This window comes from Vulpes vulpes, chromosome 7 (genome assembly GCF_048418805.1).
Source record: "Vulpes vulpes isolate BD-2025 chromosome 7, VulVul3, whole genome shotgun sequence".
Classification (NCBI taxonomy): domain Eukaryota; kingdom Metazoa; phylum Chordata; class Mammalia; order Carnivora; family Canidae; genus Vulpes; species Vulpes vulpes.
The window spans coordinates 35,548,993-35,568,531 of record NC_132786.1 but is presented as its reverse complement, the minus strand read 5'-3'; the positions used below and the strand labels follow the sequence as shown (position 1 = coordinate 35,568,531).

Genomic DNA, 19,539 nt, shown 5'->3' with positions numbered 1-19,539 from the left:
TTTTTTTAGATCTTATTTATTTATTCATGAGAGACACAGCGACAGAGACAGAGACCTAGGCAGAGGGAGAAGCAGGCTCCCTATGGAGCTCAATCCCAGGATCCTGGGATCACAACCTGAGCCAAAGGCAGACACTCAACCACTAAGCCACCCAGATGCCCCTCATCTCTATGCTTTCAATTGCTCTCCAAATACTGGTGACCCAAACCAGAGAATATTTGGAAAACTGTATCTAGAGGTTGAAAATAGGCCATTTTGGAAATGAGAGTGTGAGCATTTGCCTTCAAACTGTGGGACAACTGAGCTAGCAAGCTTACAGACCACGTAATGTCATGTATGATAATAAAAACCAGAGTTTAGTTGCCTCGAGAATAAAGAGAATATGAGCCACCCTAGCCAATCATATATCAAGAACTGAAAAGCCAGGAGCTTTACAGTCACTGACTAGAGAGGAATCTAATGGGACCGTTTGAAAGGCATCTGGGCACAGGTGCACTGCAGCAGACAGCTTTGTTAAGTAACCCTGAAGCCCTCTTGGTTTCCATATTTGTACAGTTTTAAGACAACATGTGCAAGTCTCCCCCAGAGAAGGTGCATTCTGGGTCTGAGTGCTGCTGGGTAAAAACAGTAGAAAAAGAATTTGTCTCATCACTCCTGGATCCAAGCATTTGCTCAGCATCAGCTTAGTAATAAGACTCTTACTCTAAGCAGAAGCCCCTGGTTCTGACACTTTCAGACATCACCAGATGCTATATTAGTCGAACAACTAAGTGCTCCTGAAAGACCAAATTGTGCCCATGTGGCAAAAAGAATACCCTAATTGCATAATTCCTGTGAAAGAATCATCAAAATTCACATGTCCAATTATGAACAGTTTTCCAATTTCAACATGAGACATTCTTGGAAACTGTCACAAGGCAGATGTCTTAAAAGAGGATTTTATTTTCCCAAAGGCATAATGTTATAATTGGATATTCTGTTACCAAAGACCAAGCATAAAATAAATCATAGGCATACATAAGCAACAACAAGATATAAAACCAAGGATGCATCTATAAATTCTCATGATAGAACTTAGAGATTTTATATTAAGTCATAAAACATTAGTGGCGGAAGCCACCACAGAGAACTTCTCAGAGCTGTGCCCGATACCCCCCACCTCCCCAACACTAGCTACATCACTACTTCTTGGGAAGTTTGATAAAGAACACAGATTCCTGGTCCTCATTTCCAGAGATGTTGATTTGGTCTAGAATGAGAAACAAAATGCTGTATTTTCCTTTTAACTTTTCCAGATGATTCAAAAGACTGATGGAGGAGTGGGGGCCGGGGTGTCAGGGGTGGGTAGAGTGGGGGATGACCCATATAAAACGGATGTTTATCTGTTGGTTTTTCTGACTAAACAGGAGAGGCTTTATCAGTAAACAAATGCTAATGCTTTTTGGCAGTGAAATTAGAGGATTACCGGTTGCACATGGCTCCTCACGTACAAAAATATAGTTACCAAGGATCTGGGTATCAAATTTAGATGTTTGTACTCAGGAAAGTAAAATATGCACATGTCAATAACCTTGAGGATTAAATATTTATGTGCCTGTGGAAGCAAAATATTTAGTGATCAATAATTTATGACATATTGTTTTAACCCATCAGGAAGGGAATGAATAGCTGTATTTATGTTGTTTATGCATCACGGTTGTGGTAAATTGATAACGTGAGGTTGAACTAAGCGTCTGAAAGGCCAAGGAGTTAAATGAATAAGCACAGTTAGTTTTTCTCTTTGGACACCTGCATGTAGGAAAGTAGCTACCACTGAGACATCAAGTCATCCATTCTATCTTCAGATCACATCTCAAAGCCACCCATTTTTTTCTCCACTACCTCCCATCCCAATCCAAAGCACCATCATGTCCACTTCTTTAATGGAAACTGTGTCTCCTTTCCACCTTCATGTTCCAATCCATTCTCCATGGAGAAGCCATCAGGGATCTTTTTAAAACAAAAATCAGAACAGAACAGAACAAAAGTCATATCATAGCAAATCTGCTTGAAATCTTATGATATTTTCCCATTGTGCTCAGACGGTCTTATGGAGTCCTTTATCACCAGGCCTCTATCTGCCACTCAAATCTCATCTCCTACACTCTTATTTTGCATCCCTGGTGTTCCTGCCACACCAACCTTCCTTCTGACCCTCCTCTCCATCAAACTCCTTCCCACATTTCCTACGCACCAGCTGCTCCCTCGACCTGAAATGAATTCCCTCCAATTCGTACATAGGTTTGTCTCCTCTCAGTTTTCAAGTCTTAGGCTCAAATGTTACGTCCTCATAGAGGCCTCCCCAGTTATTCTGTCTAAAGCCAAGATGCGGGCAGCCCAGATGGCTCAGCGGTTTAGCACTGCCTTCAGCCCAGGGCGTGATTCTGGAAACCTGGGATCAAGTCCCACGTCAGGCTCCCTGCATGGAGCTTCCTTCTCCTTTTGCCTGTGTCTCTGCCTCTCTCTCTCTCTCTCTCTCTGTCTCTCATAAATAAATAAAATCTTTAAAATAAAAAAATAAAGCCAAAATGCTCATCCATAGTTGGTAGCATCCTATTTACATATTTCATAAGCTCCACGGGGCAGAGCCTGCTGTGTTTAACGCTATAACCCTGGCACCCAGCACAGGGCTACAAGTATAATAAACGTTTCTTAGAAGTCAGTTGTATAAATGAATGAGGAGGAGACCCTGACACCAGCGGGGCATACATCCCGAGACATTCTCAAGTTCCCCCAAACCACAAATACAGTAGCATACAATGTCCTCAAAACATGGAATTACGTGAATTATTTCCACAGATCCAAACTATAAATTAGTCCAATGTTTTACTCTTTGATCTCCTTAGACGGCTATCTTCTGCTGGATAACCATTACTTCTTAAAACACTTCATTTTAGGGATCCCTGGGTGGCGCAGCGGTTTGGCGCCTGCCTTTGGCCCAGGGCGCGATCCTGGAGACCCGGGATCGAATCCCACATCGGGCTCCTGCTGCATGGAGCCTGCTTCTCCCTCTGCCTGTGTCTCTGCCTCTCTCTCTATCTCTCTGTGACTATCATAAATAAATAAAAATTTAAAAAAAAAAAAACAAAAACAAAAAAAAAAAAACACTTCATTTTAGGGGCACCTGGGTGGCTCAGTAGTTGAGCAGCTGCCTTTGGCCCAGGTCATGATCCCGGGGTCCTGGGATCGAGTCCTGCACCTGGCTTCCCGCAGGGAGCCTGCTTCTCTCTCTCCCTATGTCTCTGCCTCTTTCTGTGTCTCTCATGAATAAATACAATCTTAAAAAAAAAAACTTTGCTTTGTCTTCACTTTCATTATCAATACTTACTTCCTTCAGAGAGGTCACTTTTTCACTAATACAAAAGTTTTTAATATTTCAAGAGATCTCCAGCATATGCAACAAGTATATGACATAAAGCCAGTTGAGAGATGGATGCTGGTTGTTCTTATCCAGGTATGTGATGCTCCCAACACCCTAGCATCTCTCAAGGGCCAGACCACTCAATCTGCACCCTAGAACTATCTAGATGGGATGGACCAAAATGTGAATGCAAAATCGGTGAAAACAAAGGGTCTGTTGTACTCTCTTCCATTTAAGTGTTTTGTTTTGTTTTTCAATTTTTTTATTATTTATTTGAGAGAGAGAACAAGTAGGGAGGAGGGGCAGAGGGAGAGAGAGAGAAAGGGGGAGAGAGAGAGAGAAAGAGAAGCAGACTCCCCACTGAGGAGGGATCCTGACACAGGGCTCGATCCCAGGACCCAAAGACCAGGACCTGAGCGGAGGCAGAAGCTAAACCAACTGAGCCAAACAAGAGCCCCTTGTTCTTTAATTTTAAGAGCAAAAACACATCAATGAAAGCTGCACAGTTTTATTTTGGGTGCCTATGAGCACTGCGGTTGTCTGATCTGAAGACGGGAGCTGCCAGCTTGTCTCAGAGGGTTTCTGGGTGTCAGAGAATCTGCCCAGAACTGGATCTGTGCCAACCCATCCATTGGCCCAAATTGCTGAAGCTGCAGTAATGAAATCCATCCACTGCCTCTTCATGCCAGCCAGAGGGAAAGTGCTGGATTTCTGGCACTGGTTACTTCTGTGCTTCATTCGAGATTCATGAGGTTAACCTGAGAAATGCTTTCAGATTTTCAGCTATTTTGCTCTTCCTTTAATCTTTATATAACTACATGCTATCAAAAGAACAGAGAGGGTTAAATAAAAAAGAAGGAGGCTGGGTCAGAAAAAAGGCCAAGAGAATTCCAGTCCTGCCTGACAATCCTTAAAACTAAAACATTATGAGGCTCACTAAAGCCTTTGTCCTTACACCAAACTAAATCTAGCATAATTCAGTTGATTTATCTTTTTATGTGGAGAGACTGAACATCAAGTGATATTAATATGCAATTTTTCATGGAAGGAAGTGAATACCTTAGCTAGATATATTAATGTCTTTACATAATTAACACTCTTCCCAAAGGTATCCTGATAAAGCGAGAAAGTCTAAGAATTGGGTAATTTATAATAACTGTTCTTACTGTCCTTGTACTTAAGTATATCTCCTAAGACAAAATATCTTTGTTAATTAAATTTTTATTTATACCAAATTAATATCTGCATATAGCTTTAAAAGTGAAATTGGCCTTTTATTGGGCCATTAATACCAGAGAGCAGTGTCCTGCCCCACACCCATACCCCCTTTCCACATGCCAGAAGTCACCACTCCAATACCTTCAGGTGTTTGTTCTGTATTCACACTTCAAAAACATCTAAGTAACATGCCTAATATGCTATTTCTTGGTTTTTCAGTTTTAGATAATATTATCTTCCCACTATGGAAAATGTAGATTGAACTCGCCTAGACCACCTTCCCCCACATATTTGTCTTCCCTCCTCAGCCATTTTTTTAAAAGTTTTTATTCAAATTCCAGTCAGTTAACATGTAGTGTAATGCTAGTTTCAGGTGTACAATACAGTGATTCAACATTTCTATCCATCACCGGGTGCTCATCACAAGTGCACTCCTTCATCCTCATCACCTACTTAACCCATCCCCTCACTCATCTCATCCATTTTTGATTAAGTATATATCCAGTGCTTTCATTATTACAGGTATAAATGTTATTTACTGCTAGGCCAAACCAGTGTGTTATCGTTACATTTTCTTTCTTGAAAATGTGTTTTCTTTTGTGTCCAACTCTCTGGCCGACTCTTCCCACACCTTCCTAAAGCCCTGCAAAATGCTTCTTAAGCCAATCTCCCATGTGGACAAACTGACAACATACCTGGCAGATTACAAGTCTTCAGCACAAGAGATTCTGAATATGTTAACATGAACCCCAGGGAGAGAGGGTTCTGTTTGTTTGTTCACTCATGACGCTAGGGTGAGCTGGGATTCGAAACTATCCATTTACAGCAAAATAAGTAAGGTCATAAACTCTCAAGTTTTAGAAATCTCAGTGGCAGAGAATTTGGGTTTGTTTGGTTCTCCACCATTCCAGCACTACACGAAGACAACTTTCTAGAGATGCAAACGAATCCGACATGAGGTGAAAGAATGACCCACACATTATATTACATGAACTATCAGGAAAAACAAAACAAAACAAAACAAAAAAACCCCAAACCTACCACAACTCCCACTGAAAGAGCCCAAGTATTAGCTGAGATTTTGTCTCTTACTTTCCAACCAACGACCTCAACACCTGAACACTGGGCATTAGTAAAACTGGCTGCCTCTGTTCTTATGACAGCTATTCCCCTGTTATTAACACTGGCTGCCAGATCTTATCTAGTTAAAGTAAGAATCAATCATACCCAACTGATGCAATAAAAGCTACAGCACAACTGTCCCCCCAGTGACCACGCTTTCTGCAGCACAGTGCCAGGCGTGTGGCATCCATGCTGTGTGTCCAGGTCTGCAGGGAGCCAGGGTGAATGTTCTTCCCCACTTCCCCATCCCCGATTACAAAATTAGGAAGTAACAGGTTGTTTAAAAAAATAGCAAAAAGAGCTGAAAGTGATTGCTTCTAGACTCTAAAAAAAACCCCTCACGCTTTGTAGCAGAAAATCTAATTCAACTGCGCACACAAAAAATTTTGATAAAATATTATTTAAATAAAACAGCCTGTTAATCATTGGATCTAAAGACCATATTCAAAAAAAAATACGTCAGGCACATGGATAAGTTATAGAACATCTCAAGACCCAATGAAGATGAAAATCCCAAAGTTCTCTGGGGCACCTGAGTGGCTCAAGTGGTTGAGCAGGACTCTTGGATTCTGCTCAGGTCTGGTTCTGCCCTCGGTGGGGAGTCTGCTTGAGGATTCTCTCCCTCTCCCCATTTCCTCCTTCCTGTGTGTGCATGTGCACAGGCTCTCTCTCTCTCTCTCTCTTTAAAATAAATGGATAAATCTTAAAAAAACAAAAACAAAAAACTAGCATTCTCATTTCTTCCCCATCTCTACATGAGGAGATCAGGCCAGTTTCACTTATTTGCTCAACAATGTTCCCTAAAGCCTGCTAGGGGCCAGGCACTGTTCTAGGTTGTGGGATGACAGCAGGGAACAAAGCAAAAGTCCTGGTCTTCCTGAATTTAGATTCCAGCGGGGGGAGACAACTGATAACTGGCTCCAGATGAGTAAGCAAAATTTGGGGGTAACCAGTGCTATGAAGAGAAAATAAAGCTGGACCAGGGCTTATAGCACCGGAGACTGGCGTGGGAGGGGAGCTCTGCTTCAGGAGGAGGTGAGGATAGAGGCCTCTTTGGGGAAAAGCATCACTCACAGACACCCGACATGGGGAGGAACAAGCCAGGGAAGCGCAGAGAGAGAGAGAACAAGTGACAGGTTCTGAGGCTGGCAAGGCTTCCTGCATGTGGGGAGGTGCTGTGAGCAGCTTGGGGTAGAGAGGAGAGAGCACGGGGAGCCTGAAGAAACGAGTAGGGCAGAGCCTGTAGTCTCAGAGGCCACAGTAAGGACCTGGAACTCTAACCAGATGAGATGTTGCAGGGGGTCTGAGCAGAGCCGTGCCACTGCCTCTGCCCTCTGTAAAGTACCACACAAATAATTATGTAACTAAAAATGAAATGTCTATTTAAAATAAGAGGTTTGGGGTGCCTGGGGGGGGTTCAGTAGGGTGAGCTCCCAACTCTTGGTTTCACCTTAGGTCATGAACTCAGGGTAATGAGATCGAGCCCTATGACAAACTCTATGATCAGCAGGGAGTCTGCTTGAGATTCTCTCTCTCCCCCTCTCTTTCTGCCTCTCCCTCTGCTCACATGTGCACTCTCTTTCTCAAAATAAATAAAATCTTTAAAAAAATGAGAAGTTTTATTACAGCAAAGATATATATATGTAGACAGACAGATATAAACACATATACATATGTACATATATTGTATATAACATACAATCACCTAGTTATTATGAGCTTCTTTTCATGTTCAACCTCATTACTGCCCACACAATTAAGTCCAACTAAGTTCAATTTCTTTCCCATCTCCTACATAAGTCTTAATCTGGGATGCTATTAAAAACAATTACTGGGATGCCTGGGTGGCTCAGCGGTTGAGCGTCTGCATCTGCCTTTGGCTCAGGGTGTAATCCTGGAGTCCCAGGATCGAGTCCCAATCGGGCTCCCTGCATGGAATCTGCTTCTCCCTCTGCCTATGTCTCTGCCTCTCTCCCTCTGTGTGTCTCTAATGAATAAATAAATAAAATCTTCCAAAAAAATAAAAATAAAAACAATTACCCACCAATTCAATGCACAAGGCCCAAGAGAAGATTAACCACCAGAGACAAAAATTAGTAAGAACGAACAGGTGGTGGATGAGATCAGCAGAACTCTCTACCCCGGAGCATGGTTCATTGATGTGTCTCATGAAGTGGGGATAGCCATGTGAGGAAATCTATCGAGGCTGTCAGCCCATCAACTGTGATAGAATCATGTGAGACCAAACTTGTTTGTTTTCCATGCTTCTCCAGCGCATGGCAAGGGGCCTGGCAAATGGTGCCACTCTGCAGAAACCCTGTACAGCTTACTGTTGGGATAGAACCGACAGGACACATACCAAGATTCAAAGTCATTATGAGACAGAACCCATACTTGCCCTCACTCGCTGAATTTATGCCTGGAATGAAGGAGAACTCGTTTTATGATTTTTGGATTTCATGACAAGGTCAAGAATACAGAAAGGGATGAGAGAGAAGTGCCTGCGGGGACATTATTGAAGCGTCCCCATGGTGAGCACTTGTGCCATGCTCTGAACCCCCTGCTTCTCCAGGGCTATCTGGAGAACTCTGAAATATGCAATATGATTTTGTACCTGAGAGACAGAGACAGAAGACTTCATGCCTGCGGAGGCACGGGAGGACTGTGGGCTATGATTGGGCTCCCCCAACCCATCTCACTAGGAAAATCTAGAGGATGAGAGGATGTGACCTGCCCATGAACCCAAAGCTAGTCAAGTCAAGAGGCTGGTAAGCACTTTCCTTGACACACATGGGAAGCAGGCAGGGAGCCTCGGATCCTCCTCCTGGAGCCCTACAAGGAACAAAGAGGCCTCAGCAAAAAGAAGCTGGAGTTATTCTGCCAGGATCTGGGAAGCTGACTACGCAGAGTAGAGACTCAGCTTCCTGAGAAGGGAAACTGTAAAAGTCCAACAGGCACACTCCAAATGCCATGAAAATGCCCCAGAATAGAAAAAGTGTTCTTTATCTCCCACCCGACTCACTCAAGGACACCAGCTCTAACCATCTGCCTGGTTCAGAAGATATGAAGCCACACACAGCCAAGTAAGAAATGTCCTATCTCCCTAATTCTCTCCTCTCCTCACTGCAACTCCACCAGGTTCCAAAAAGCAGCCAGTGATGGAGCAAATAAAGAGCAGAAAGAACACAAGAGCCTTTCTCAGGGCAGTGGGCTCAAGGCATGAAAAGAGTTCCAAGCTAGAGAACACAACACATGTCACACTAGGCGAATTCAGAGTTCAGATAGTTTACCCAGGACTGAACATGCCACTGACTTAAGTTTGAAACTGCACTTGTAACCTAAAACTGTCCATGTCCTATGAGGGAGCACAAAGGCTGGAGAATCTGTCAGAGTTCCCAGTTAGGGGATGGTGAAAATTAACTCCCTGAAAAATTAGAGAGGGAGACAAACCATGAGAGACTCCTAACTCTGGGAAACAAACAGAGGGTTGCAGAAGGGGAGGTGGGTGAGGGATGAGGTAACCGGGTGACAGGCACTGAGGAGGGCACTTGATGGGGTGAGCACTGGGTGCTATACTGTATGTTGGCAAACTGAATTTAAATAAAGTATTTTTTAAAAGAAAGAAAAAATTGGGATCCCTGGGTGGCTCAGCGGTTTAGCACCTGCCTTTGGCCTAGGGCGTGATCCTGGAGTTCCAGGATCGATTCCTGCGTCGGGCTCCCTGCATGGAGCCTGCTTCTCCCTCTGCCTCTCTCTCTCTCTCTCTCTCTCTCTCTCTCTCTCTGTGTGTGTGTGTCTTTCATTAATAAATAAATAAAATATTTAAAAAAAAGAAAGAAAAAATTAACCCCCTAAGTACCGTTTTAAAGGACAGTGAGAAAAACAGGTGTGTTGCTCTCATTCCAGAGCTCATGCTTGGTCATCATGAAGGCCATGAATCAATGAATGAATGAATGAACGAACAAAATGTCTCACAGGGAATGAATAAACAAAAGAGTAAACTTTTGCATGAAACCTGGGAGATGAAGAGGTGACTGGTAACAGAGTTCACTGATGATCTAGCATTCCCAGAGGAGAAAGATGCTGGATCAGGCATGCACACTCACAGCCTCTGGTGTAGACGGTGTAGCGAAAGATTAATAAACAGAGTAGGAGTTGCACAATCAAATATTCAGGTTTGGGTACACGACTAGGCACTTTCCATCTGTGTGATCTTAGGCATGTCACATTCTCTGAGCCTGTTTCCTCGTGTCTAAAATGGTAATAATGCCTAGGCTACTGCACAGTGTAGTGATTTTAAATAAGAGAACACACAGAGAGTATCTGGTGCCTGGCAGAGTGGGCACTGAAAATGGCAATAATCATTACTACACTCTGTTAGGGACCGAGGAAGCCAATCAGGCTATCTCCCTTGTCCCTCAAGACCATTCAAATGTTTCCTGTAATTCTAAGCTCACCAAGCAACCTTAGGATTCTCATCATTTTCTGGCTAACTTGATCACTGGGTGGAGAAACCCTGAAAAATGAACAGCAATACTCCTATGACTGTGAAGATATACAATAATAAACCGGCTTTTCGGTATAAGCATGAGTATCCTCTTTAGATCGCTCTTCATTATAGCCTGATTAACACTTGGTGAACTGAAAAAAATGAGTAGACATCAAGGAACAAGGATTGCACCAGAGGACCAATTCAAAGGCCCTACCCACCGAGCTGGGCTGCCACTCCTACATCCCTCTCTTTTTAATTAGGGGTCATCACACTGAGATACCGAGAAATCCAAAAGTGCCCTTTGAAACAAAGAAAGCATCTACTATGTTTGCTAGCATTCATCCTAAATGTATTTCATTACAACACTCTGAGACCTAGTAAGCTGTAGATGGCTTATAATAGAAGCCATCTCCATTTCTCACTCAGGAGGCCTTTACTTTTTCTTTTTTTTTTATTTTCTAAAAAAAATTATTTATTTACTCATGAGAGACACAGAGAGGCAGAGACATACACAGAGGGAGAAGCAGGCTCCCAGGACTTGATCCCAGGACCCCAGGATCACGACCTGAGCCAAAGGCAGATACTCAACCACTGAGCCACCCGGGGCCCCAGGAGGCCTTTTCGATACCAGAACACCTTGTTCGTTAATGTGCTGGGCACAGAGTGAGCTAGAATGCTGATTTCCATTGCCTTGCTCATGATACTTCCCCGTCTGGGGCTCTCCACATCCAACTCGGCTAAAGACCTACCTTGTAACACTGGATCTTAAAGAAGTCTTCCGAAATGATGCAACCCATTTCTGATGATTCCTTTACTCTAAGTCTTCTCCGAGGTTGGAGAGAGAATGTGGACTATATTATCTCATGCTTTTCTGTTAGGAGAAAGTTTTGATTCCTCACCACCCACACAGGTAACCGAAGACAAGCCTCTTCACTCCATGCTTTACTTCCCTCTTCATCAAAAATAGATAGAATTCCCACCTACGAGGCTGTTGTGAGAAGGCAATGAGATCGCAATCAAGAAAGTAATAGGGAGAGCAAGGGGCCTGTACCTAGGGTGGAGGTACTAGAGCCCCCGGCACACAGTCCACACTCAACCCCAGAGGGTGGACTGCAGGCATCTTGAGGAGGGCCAACATGATGTCCTTCCTCTTTAGAACCTCCAGACTTCAGCAAGGTGTGCTCATCCCCATATTCCTCAGGAGGTGAAATATTTCAGGAGCCTCCTTATTTCCTTTCTCTCCACATGTGCCTATGTTTACTAAAACTTCTATTTAAAAGCTCACCTAAAACATAAATAGTTGCCTGCTTTGCCTAAGCCCATTTTCGTCAAGGGTGACTCCAACCCCTCCTCCAGGAGAGACATCTTTCTGGACAACGGTCTAAAAACACAGAGTTTTGTATGAAATCACAACAGTGACAGTGTCTAAAACTTCTGTGACCCATGGACTTTTAAAAAAGATTTTATTGATTTATTCATGAGAGACACAGAGAGAGAGGGGCAGAGACCAGGATCCCCAGGATCCCAGGACCCCGGGATCATGCCCTGAGCCGAAGGTAGATGCTCAATCACGGAGCCACCCAGGTGTCCTGACCCATGGACTTTTGGCTTAAAAAAAAACTACTTTATTCGCTTGTGCCTGCTATATTTTCGTTTCAGAGAACTGTTAATGAAGCTGAAGCCTCGCATTTCTCAAATGGCTCAAACCAGACACAGTCTTCACTGTGTTCGTATTAAGCAAATGACTCATATCTAGGAAGAAAACGAGAAAGTAGGCTACAAAGGAAATAAGCAAACTCAAAAATACTCTGGTTTACAATAGCTTCAAGGTTATATAATCCTCCGAGTTTCCATTTCACTGAATTAGGTCAGCTTTCGACACCTGAATCATTTTCCCTGCCTTTTTTTTTTTTTTCCAATCCTGCCACAGCAGAATCCCATGTGCAGTTAGTTGGAACTGACCTACTTAATTAGAACTTGGAGCCCTCAGACAGAAAGGGGTGCTGTCTTCTTTTGAGTTTGCTTGTTTCCTTTGTGTCTCTCACTTTCCAGAGTTTCAGTCTTGTCAACCTTGATGAAGAGAAGGTTAGACTCCCACATCCTTTCTAACTTGAGGTCTTTATGAATACTTCCTGAGCACCTGTCACATAGAAGGTGCTAGATATAAGGGGTGGATGTATAAAAATGGACTGATGCTCCCCTAGCATCAAGAACTTTACACTCCATGAAGGAAGAGAAGATAATACAGAGCAAAACCAAGGGGCATCTGGGTGGTTCAGTCGGTTAAGCATCTGTCTTCAGCTCAGGTCATGATCTCAGGGTCATGGGATCGAGCCTCGCATCAGGCTTCTCTGCTCCTTGGGGTCTGCTTCTCCCGTTGCCTATGTCTCTGCCTCTCTCTGTGTCTCTCATGAATAAATAAACAAAATATTTTAAAAAATGCCAAAGTTATCATATTTATCTTCTTTATTCCTCATGACTGGCATTGTGCCTGGCACACAGTGGAGGCTGCATCTGATGGAAGGGAATCCAGAATGGCTCACAGCTGTTATATCTGAGTTGATGTTTAAAAGGCCATTCAAGGGATCCCTGGGTGGCTCAGTGGTTTAGCGCCTGCCTGTGGCCCGGGGCGTGATCCTGGAGTCCCAGGATCAAATCCCATGTCGGACTCCTTGCATGGAGCCTGCTTCTCTCTCTGCCTGTGTCTCTGCTTCGCTCCCTCTCTGTGTGTCTCTCATGAATAAATAAATAAAAATCTTTAAAAAAATAAAAGACCATTCAACCCTTGGGGGCTTCCTGATGCCATTCTCCAACTCGATACAAAATCTTAAGCCAACAGTCAAGGTTCTCCATGTTCTGGTCCCAATATATCATTCGATCTCCATCTCTCTCTTACCCAGAACTATGCTATAGCTTTGCCATACCTCAGATATCACCCATAACTTTCTACTTCTTTGCCCACATTCATGCTGTCCCTCATCCTGAAATGTCTTCCAATCTAAGCACAGTCCAATTCCATTATCTCTCAACATTTCAGATTTCTCCTGTTTTATGAAGGAGGTCTTACAAAGCCTTTCCTGACTCCTCCAATCATATGTTCTCTCTCCCTTCTTTGAAATCCCACAAGATTTACTGGCATTTCTCATGGTATAGATGCCATTTAGACTTGCATTACGGTAAGGTAATGTCTTTGTCTTAAGATAATAATCTGTCTGATATTAGACACATTATTCATGCATGTTGCCAAACACATGGTAGGTATTCTGTAGATTATTTGACAGGACAAATATAAAAAGGACAATGTAGGACTCAGAAACTGAATAAACAGTGGCACTTATTAGTGCATTTGTGGCTTCTGCCTAAAATGGTGACTATTGCGGTTTGATTTTTGAACATAAGATTTTGTTGATAGAATCACAGTGGTTAAGTTTAGAAGACAGGTTGGGTTCAGATCAGAGAGTCCTAAGTGCCAGGGTAATAAAAATGGCACATATTTAGCTCTTAATGAGAGTCACCGATGGTTTCAGGAGCTGGAGAGTAACAAACCCAGAGATATGAAACTCAAACCAGAAGAATTCCAGTTGAACGCATCAGTCTTCTGGGAATTTGGTTAGAGGTAAGTCCATCCCTGAGAGAAGAATCGAGTCTTGGTGTGCTGATAAAATTAAGTACATGAACCTGAAGATCTGTGAGTTCTGGAAACGTCACTAAGCTAAATACTGCTTCATAGGCTTCCTAACAACCTAATATTTCAGTACCCACCTCAATAAAAGGAAATAGGCTGACACCAAAGCACCTATCACCAAATTTCCAAACTGATGAAAAAGAATATTCTATATTTTTACAGAGCAGGGAGACGGGAGCAGAATACAAATTGGGGGAAATAAAAATAGCTTTGGAGTCCCCAGCAATAACACTAGAAGCTAGGAGACAGTGGGGAAACGTCTTTCAAATTCAAAAAGAAAAGAGTTTCCAACCTAGAATTCTATGCTGAGCCAAACCATGAGTGAAGGTTAAGGGTAAGATGAACACATTATCATACGTACAAAGTCTCTGAAGACTTATCTTCCATAGACCTTTCTCAGACCACACTGAAGCAAAACTATAAACCAAGAGAGGGAAAAATGAGACAAAAAGAAACAGGTGGAGCCTCTAGGTGACTCAGTCAGTTAAGAGTCTGACTCTTGATTTCCGCTTAGGCCCTGGTCTCGGGGTCCTGAAATCAAGCCCCGTGTCAGGCTCCCCACTCAGTGGGGAGTCTGCTGGGGATTCTCTCTTTCTACCCCCCACCCCGTGTCCTCTATCTCTCTAATAAATAAATCTTTTTTTTTTAAAGAAACAAGGAAGCCAACACAAGAGTAAGGCACAGGAAGTCCCCAGAACAATGGGGAGCCTGGACAGCACCTGTGTACCCAGCAAAAAGGGAACCACTCTAGAATGGAGCAGGTCAAGAATCTCCGGGAGACATGATATGTTACCTTTCTGTCTTATCCCTCTAACTTGCTTTTCCTCTTATATGGTTTCTGAAGTCTATCAATGTTGGAGGCTCATAGCTCCAGAATACCCATTTTCACTGCTGCATAGTGTCACACTGAATTTATGTATATTGCACTTCATTTGACTGCTTTTCTTGTGTTGGACATTTAGGTTATTTTAAAAACCTTACTTAGGACAAACAACGCTACTATAAACAATCCATGTGCATGTGTGAGACTTCTTTCCTAGCAGTGTGGGATGATTTGGTATGAATTTACATCTACTGGATATTGCCAGGTCATTACCCAAAGTGGTCATATCACAGTGGCGGCCTTTTAAACAAAACCTTTTAACATGTTGTACATGCACATAGACCTCCAGCATTCCCAAATAATACGCTTAGATTTTACTTCTTGACTTTTCAGTTTTAGGCAGTATATATGGATTCTTACTGTGGAAGAAAAATATTTAACTCTCCTTCCACATCCCTGCCCACCCCACTCAATTTCTGACCCCCATAGCCTTCCCCAAAAGCTGTACCATGTTGGATAGATTAGTATTCAGTGTTTACGTCATTTTGTCATCACAGTGAGCCATGTCATATGCTAAGGTGACATGTCCCCCACAGCCTGTTTGCCCTGGAGTAGCATCAGATAGTCTAAGAAATGTCTCACTATTAAAATCAATGGCTACATTAGAAATGATGAAAACCCACCATTTGCTTCAACGTGGATAGAACTGGAGGGTATTATGCAGAGTGAAGTAAGTCAATCGGAGAAGGACAAACATCATATGGTTTCATTCATTCGGGGAATATAAAAAATAGTGAAAAGGATTATAGGGGAAAGGAGAGAAAATGAGTGGGAAATATCAGAGAGGGTGATGGAACATGAGAGACTCCCAACTCTGGGAAAAGAACAAGGAGTAGTGGAATGGGAGGTGGGCAGGGGTATGGGGTGCCCCCCTCTGAGGAGGGCACTTGATGGGATGAGCACTGGGTGTTATACTATATGCTGGCAAATTGAACTTCAGTAAATAAATAAACAAAAAAATAAAAATTAAAAAATAAAATCAATGGCTACACTTGGAAAGGGGGTACAGCAGTGATGTGATGGCTGCTTCTCACCTCCAACAAGCGGAAACCAGACTCTCTTAGCGGTTGCAGGCAGAGATCTCAGCCCAATCTCTAAAGGAAGAGTGTCAAGTCTCTCTCCCTCCTTCTCTCTCTCTCTCATACACAAACACATACACACAAATACAGAGACACAGTCATACCACTCTGAAGCAGATTTGCTTTCATTGACTTCCTAACTGATCAACTTTGGCTATATTTGGTCGAGTCTGCTCATCTGTACCCCCTTGCCCCCACCACTCAGCACCTAGGAGCTCTGTATTTCCTGCCACTGTGACATCTTGTTAACTTCCCCTCGCTGGGTTTGGTCATCCTCGGTCCCAGCAGGACATACAATCAGCCTCAGAAGTGATGAATACCAACTTACTCTTGAAAGCCAATGCAAAACATTGGCTGATGAATCTGACTAATGAAATAAAGAACACTGTGCTTAGCTAATGTCCTATTATTAAACATTCATCTGTCATGGTCATCAAAATCTCCTATTATCACAGGTGACATTCTGAATTGATATCAGCAACAGAACCAATATCCAATTCCCTGAATACTAAATCCAGTAAAGCACAGCATCCAACTGTGAAAAGGCGAGAGGAAATCTCTCCTCTTCCATAATTACCAAGCAGCCAGCCAACCACCTCTATGTTGTTCAAGCTTATTAATTTATTGTATCTGCTAAATGCTCAGGCCTTATACAGAGCAAATGCAAAGAGAATTGGGCATGTCACAGTGTTTTCAAAGGGAACACCACCATCTCTTCTTGGGGAGGTAAAAATAAGTTAGCTTTGGAAGATGATGTCAGCAAGCAAAGGGATAAAAACAAAAGCCCTACTTACCATAGAAGAGGAATGCTTTGGTCATGGGATGATGTAGGTAGGTCCGGTTGATGGTGAAGAAACATGCATCTGCTCCGCACTGGCCTAACCTTCCAGTTTCCCCAGTCAAGGGGGACCACCAGAGCATGATGGGATAGCTATCAGTTTCCAGTTGGTTCTTCCGCTTCAAGATCAGTGCTTCTCTCTCAGGGAGTGGATAGAGATGTACAGGCTCCTCTTCCATTTTTGCATGTCCAGCTCGCAAATCAGAATTTTTAAACTTCTTCCTTTCAAATTTTCCCAGTTCAACCACGACCTGAGAGAAAAGACAAGGATTACAGAGTCGGACTGTTTCATTTCCTCTTGCATGTCTCCCATTCATCTTGATGTTGGAGCCTCATATTAGTTTTCTATTGCTTCTTATAACAAATTTCCACAAAATCAGCAATTGAAAATACCACATTTATAGTGGTGTCTGCGTGGCTCACTCTGTTGAGCATCTGACTCCTGATTTCCACTCAGGTTGTGATGTTGGTGTCTTGGGATGGGGCCCTGCACTGGGCTCTGTGCTCAGTGGGGAGTCAGCCTGAGAGTCTCTCTCCTTCTGCCCCACCCCCCTGCTGTCTCTCTGAAATGGATAAATAAATCAGAAAGAAAGAAAAAAAGAAAGAAAGAAAGAAAGAAAGAAAGAAAGAAAGAAAGAAAGAAAGAAAAGAAAGAAAGAAAGAAAGAAAGAAAGAAAGAAAGAAAGAAAGAAAGAAAGAAAGAAAGAAAGAAAGAAAACACATTTATTGTTGCATGGTTCTGGAGGTAAGTCTAACCCGGTCTCACTAGGCTAAAAGCAAGGTGTCAGCAGGGCTACATTCTTCTCTGGAAGCTCTGGAGAACCCATTTTCTTGCTTTCCTATCTCTTAGAGCCATCCACCATTCTTGGCTCCTGCCCCTTCTGCATCCTCAAAGCCAGCAATGTTGTCTCTCTTTGATGCTTATTCTGTGGTCCAATCTCTGTCTGACCACAGCCAGGGAAGACTCTTAGCTTTTAAGGATTCACATGATGACATCGGCCCCACACTGATAATTCTGGATAATTTCTTCATCTCAGAGTGTTTTATCTTAATGCCATCTGCAAGGTTTCTTTTGCCATGTAAATTTACATATCCACAAGTTCCAGAGATTAGGGTGTGTGGGGACAAAATATCTACCAGGAAAGATGCCTAATTCTACTAAACACATGCCAGCTACATTTCTCTGTTTCATAGGTGTATATAGTATCTGGAAATAGTTTGGTCTTTTTAAAATATTTTATTTATTTATTCATGAGAGACACAGAGAGAGAGGCAGAGACATAGGCAGAGGGAGAAGCAGGCTCCTTGTGGGGAGCCCCTTTTGGGACTTGATCCCAGGACCCCGGGATCATGACCTGAGCCAGAGGCAGGTGCCCTGAGCCACTCAGGTGCCTCTAGTTTGATCTTTTAATGAAACCCATGAGAGTCAGGGCATTATCTGGCTATTACTCAAGATTACATTCTAAGGAGAATGAGTTATAAATTACCAATTGGTTTCTTTTTATTACAGTTAAATGAGTCTTAACACGGGTCTTATGTTTCTAATAATTTCCACTATGCATCAAGTGAAGTATACCATGAGTACTGGGCTCCCTTCCATGTAAAATCATGTTTATTAAAAAAATAAATAAATAAAACCATGTTTATTTATTCGGGATGGTCTAGGTTACTGGATAGCCAGGCCATCAGTAACAGGCATCTAGAGGGCAGGGGGGCAGAGTAGGAATAGAGGGGCAGTTGTTCTCCAACAGTGCTGCCTTGTCATCAAACGTTAAGGTTTGATATTGATATGGCATTATAAAAATATGTTAGAGAAAGCAGTATAAAAGTAGGAACTGGTCCATTCCATACATAACTGAAACGTTAAGTAGCCAGACTATGCACCAAAGAAAGCAGTGAAAAGAAGGCACATTTTAACGTATTAACTCCTTCCCCAGCCAACAGAGGACATCTGTGTGGCCCCAGGCCCCATTCTCAGTAGCCTTGGTGATACCTTCTTTCTGCGCCTGCTGCCCCAGTGTCAAAAAAAGGGCCACTGCCCACTGATAGAGCCTGCAACTCCCTGGCAAAGGTCCATAATGTTCACTAGATTCTCTGAGGGATCCAAGGCCAAAAAAAAAAAAAAAAAAAAAAAATCAAAAACCACTGGTGACAGCCAAGTAGTACTCCAAAAATAGTAAGAAATTATACTAGCTTTTAAAAAATCATGAATCATCTATGACACGAAAGTCAGCATTTTGACAGTAAAACAATCACTAAAATCTAAGTCTAGCCCCTGCCAACAGCTTTGTCAGCATGTTTTTTTTTTTTTTTAAAGATTTTATTTATTTATTTCTGAGAGACACAAAGAGAGAGGCAGAGATACAGGCAGAGGGAGAAGCAGGCTCCCTGCAGGGAGCCTGATGTGGGACTCATTCCCAGGACCCCAGGATCAGGACCTGAGCCAAAGGCAGACGCTCAACCACTGAGCCTCTCAGGCACCGCGTCAGCATGTTTGTGATAACATCAGAATGTGGCTACTCCCCAGCAGCTTGATGGAATGGAGTGGACTTATAGTCAAAAACTCTGGATCTTTTCACTCCACCTCCTCCTGCAAATATACAACCAACTGTTGTGCCCGAGATTGCGAATCCGAGAAACCACCGAGGAGCCGACACCGATGCAAACACAGGATTTATTTACAAGCTCGAGCTTGGGTCCAAGTATACCTGACACAGGGGAGCAGGGACTTGCACCCCGAGACTAAGGGGAGTAGCAGCTTTATAGGGGCCAGTGGTCAATGGGATACGCAGAAAGTTGCACAGTCATGTCGGTCCACATGC

General features: G+C 43.0%; 1 protein-coding gene across 5 annotated transcripts in view; it reads right to left on the bottom strand.

Annotated features, from left to right (window-relative positions):
* FUT10 (fucosyltransferase 10) overlaps positions 1–19,539 on the bottom strand; it is a 160,124-nt gene that overhangs the window by 127,319 nt on the left and 13,266 nt on the right. For all 5 annotated transcript variants that reach the window (XM_025993575.2, XM_072763544.1, XM_072763545.1 and 2 more), the window contains exon 3: positions 16,674–16,968. In XM_025993575.2, coding sequence (XP_025849360.1) covers positions 16,674–16,968 — 295 coding nt within the window. The remainder of the gene's footprint in view (positions 1–16,673; positions 16,969–19,539) is intronic.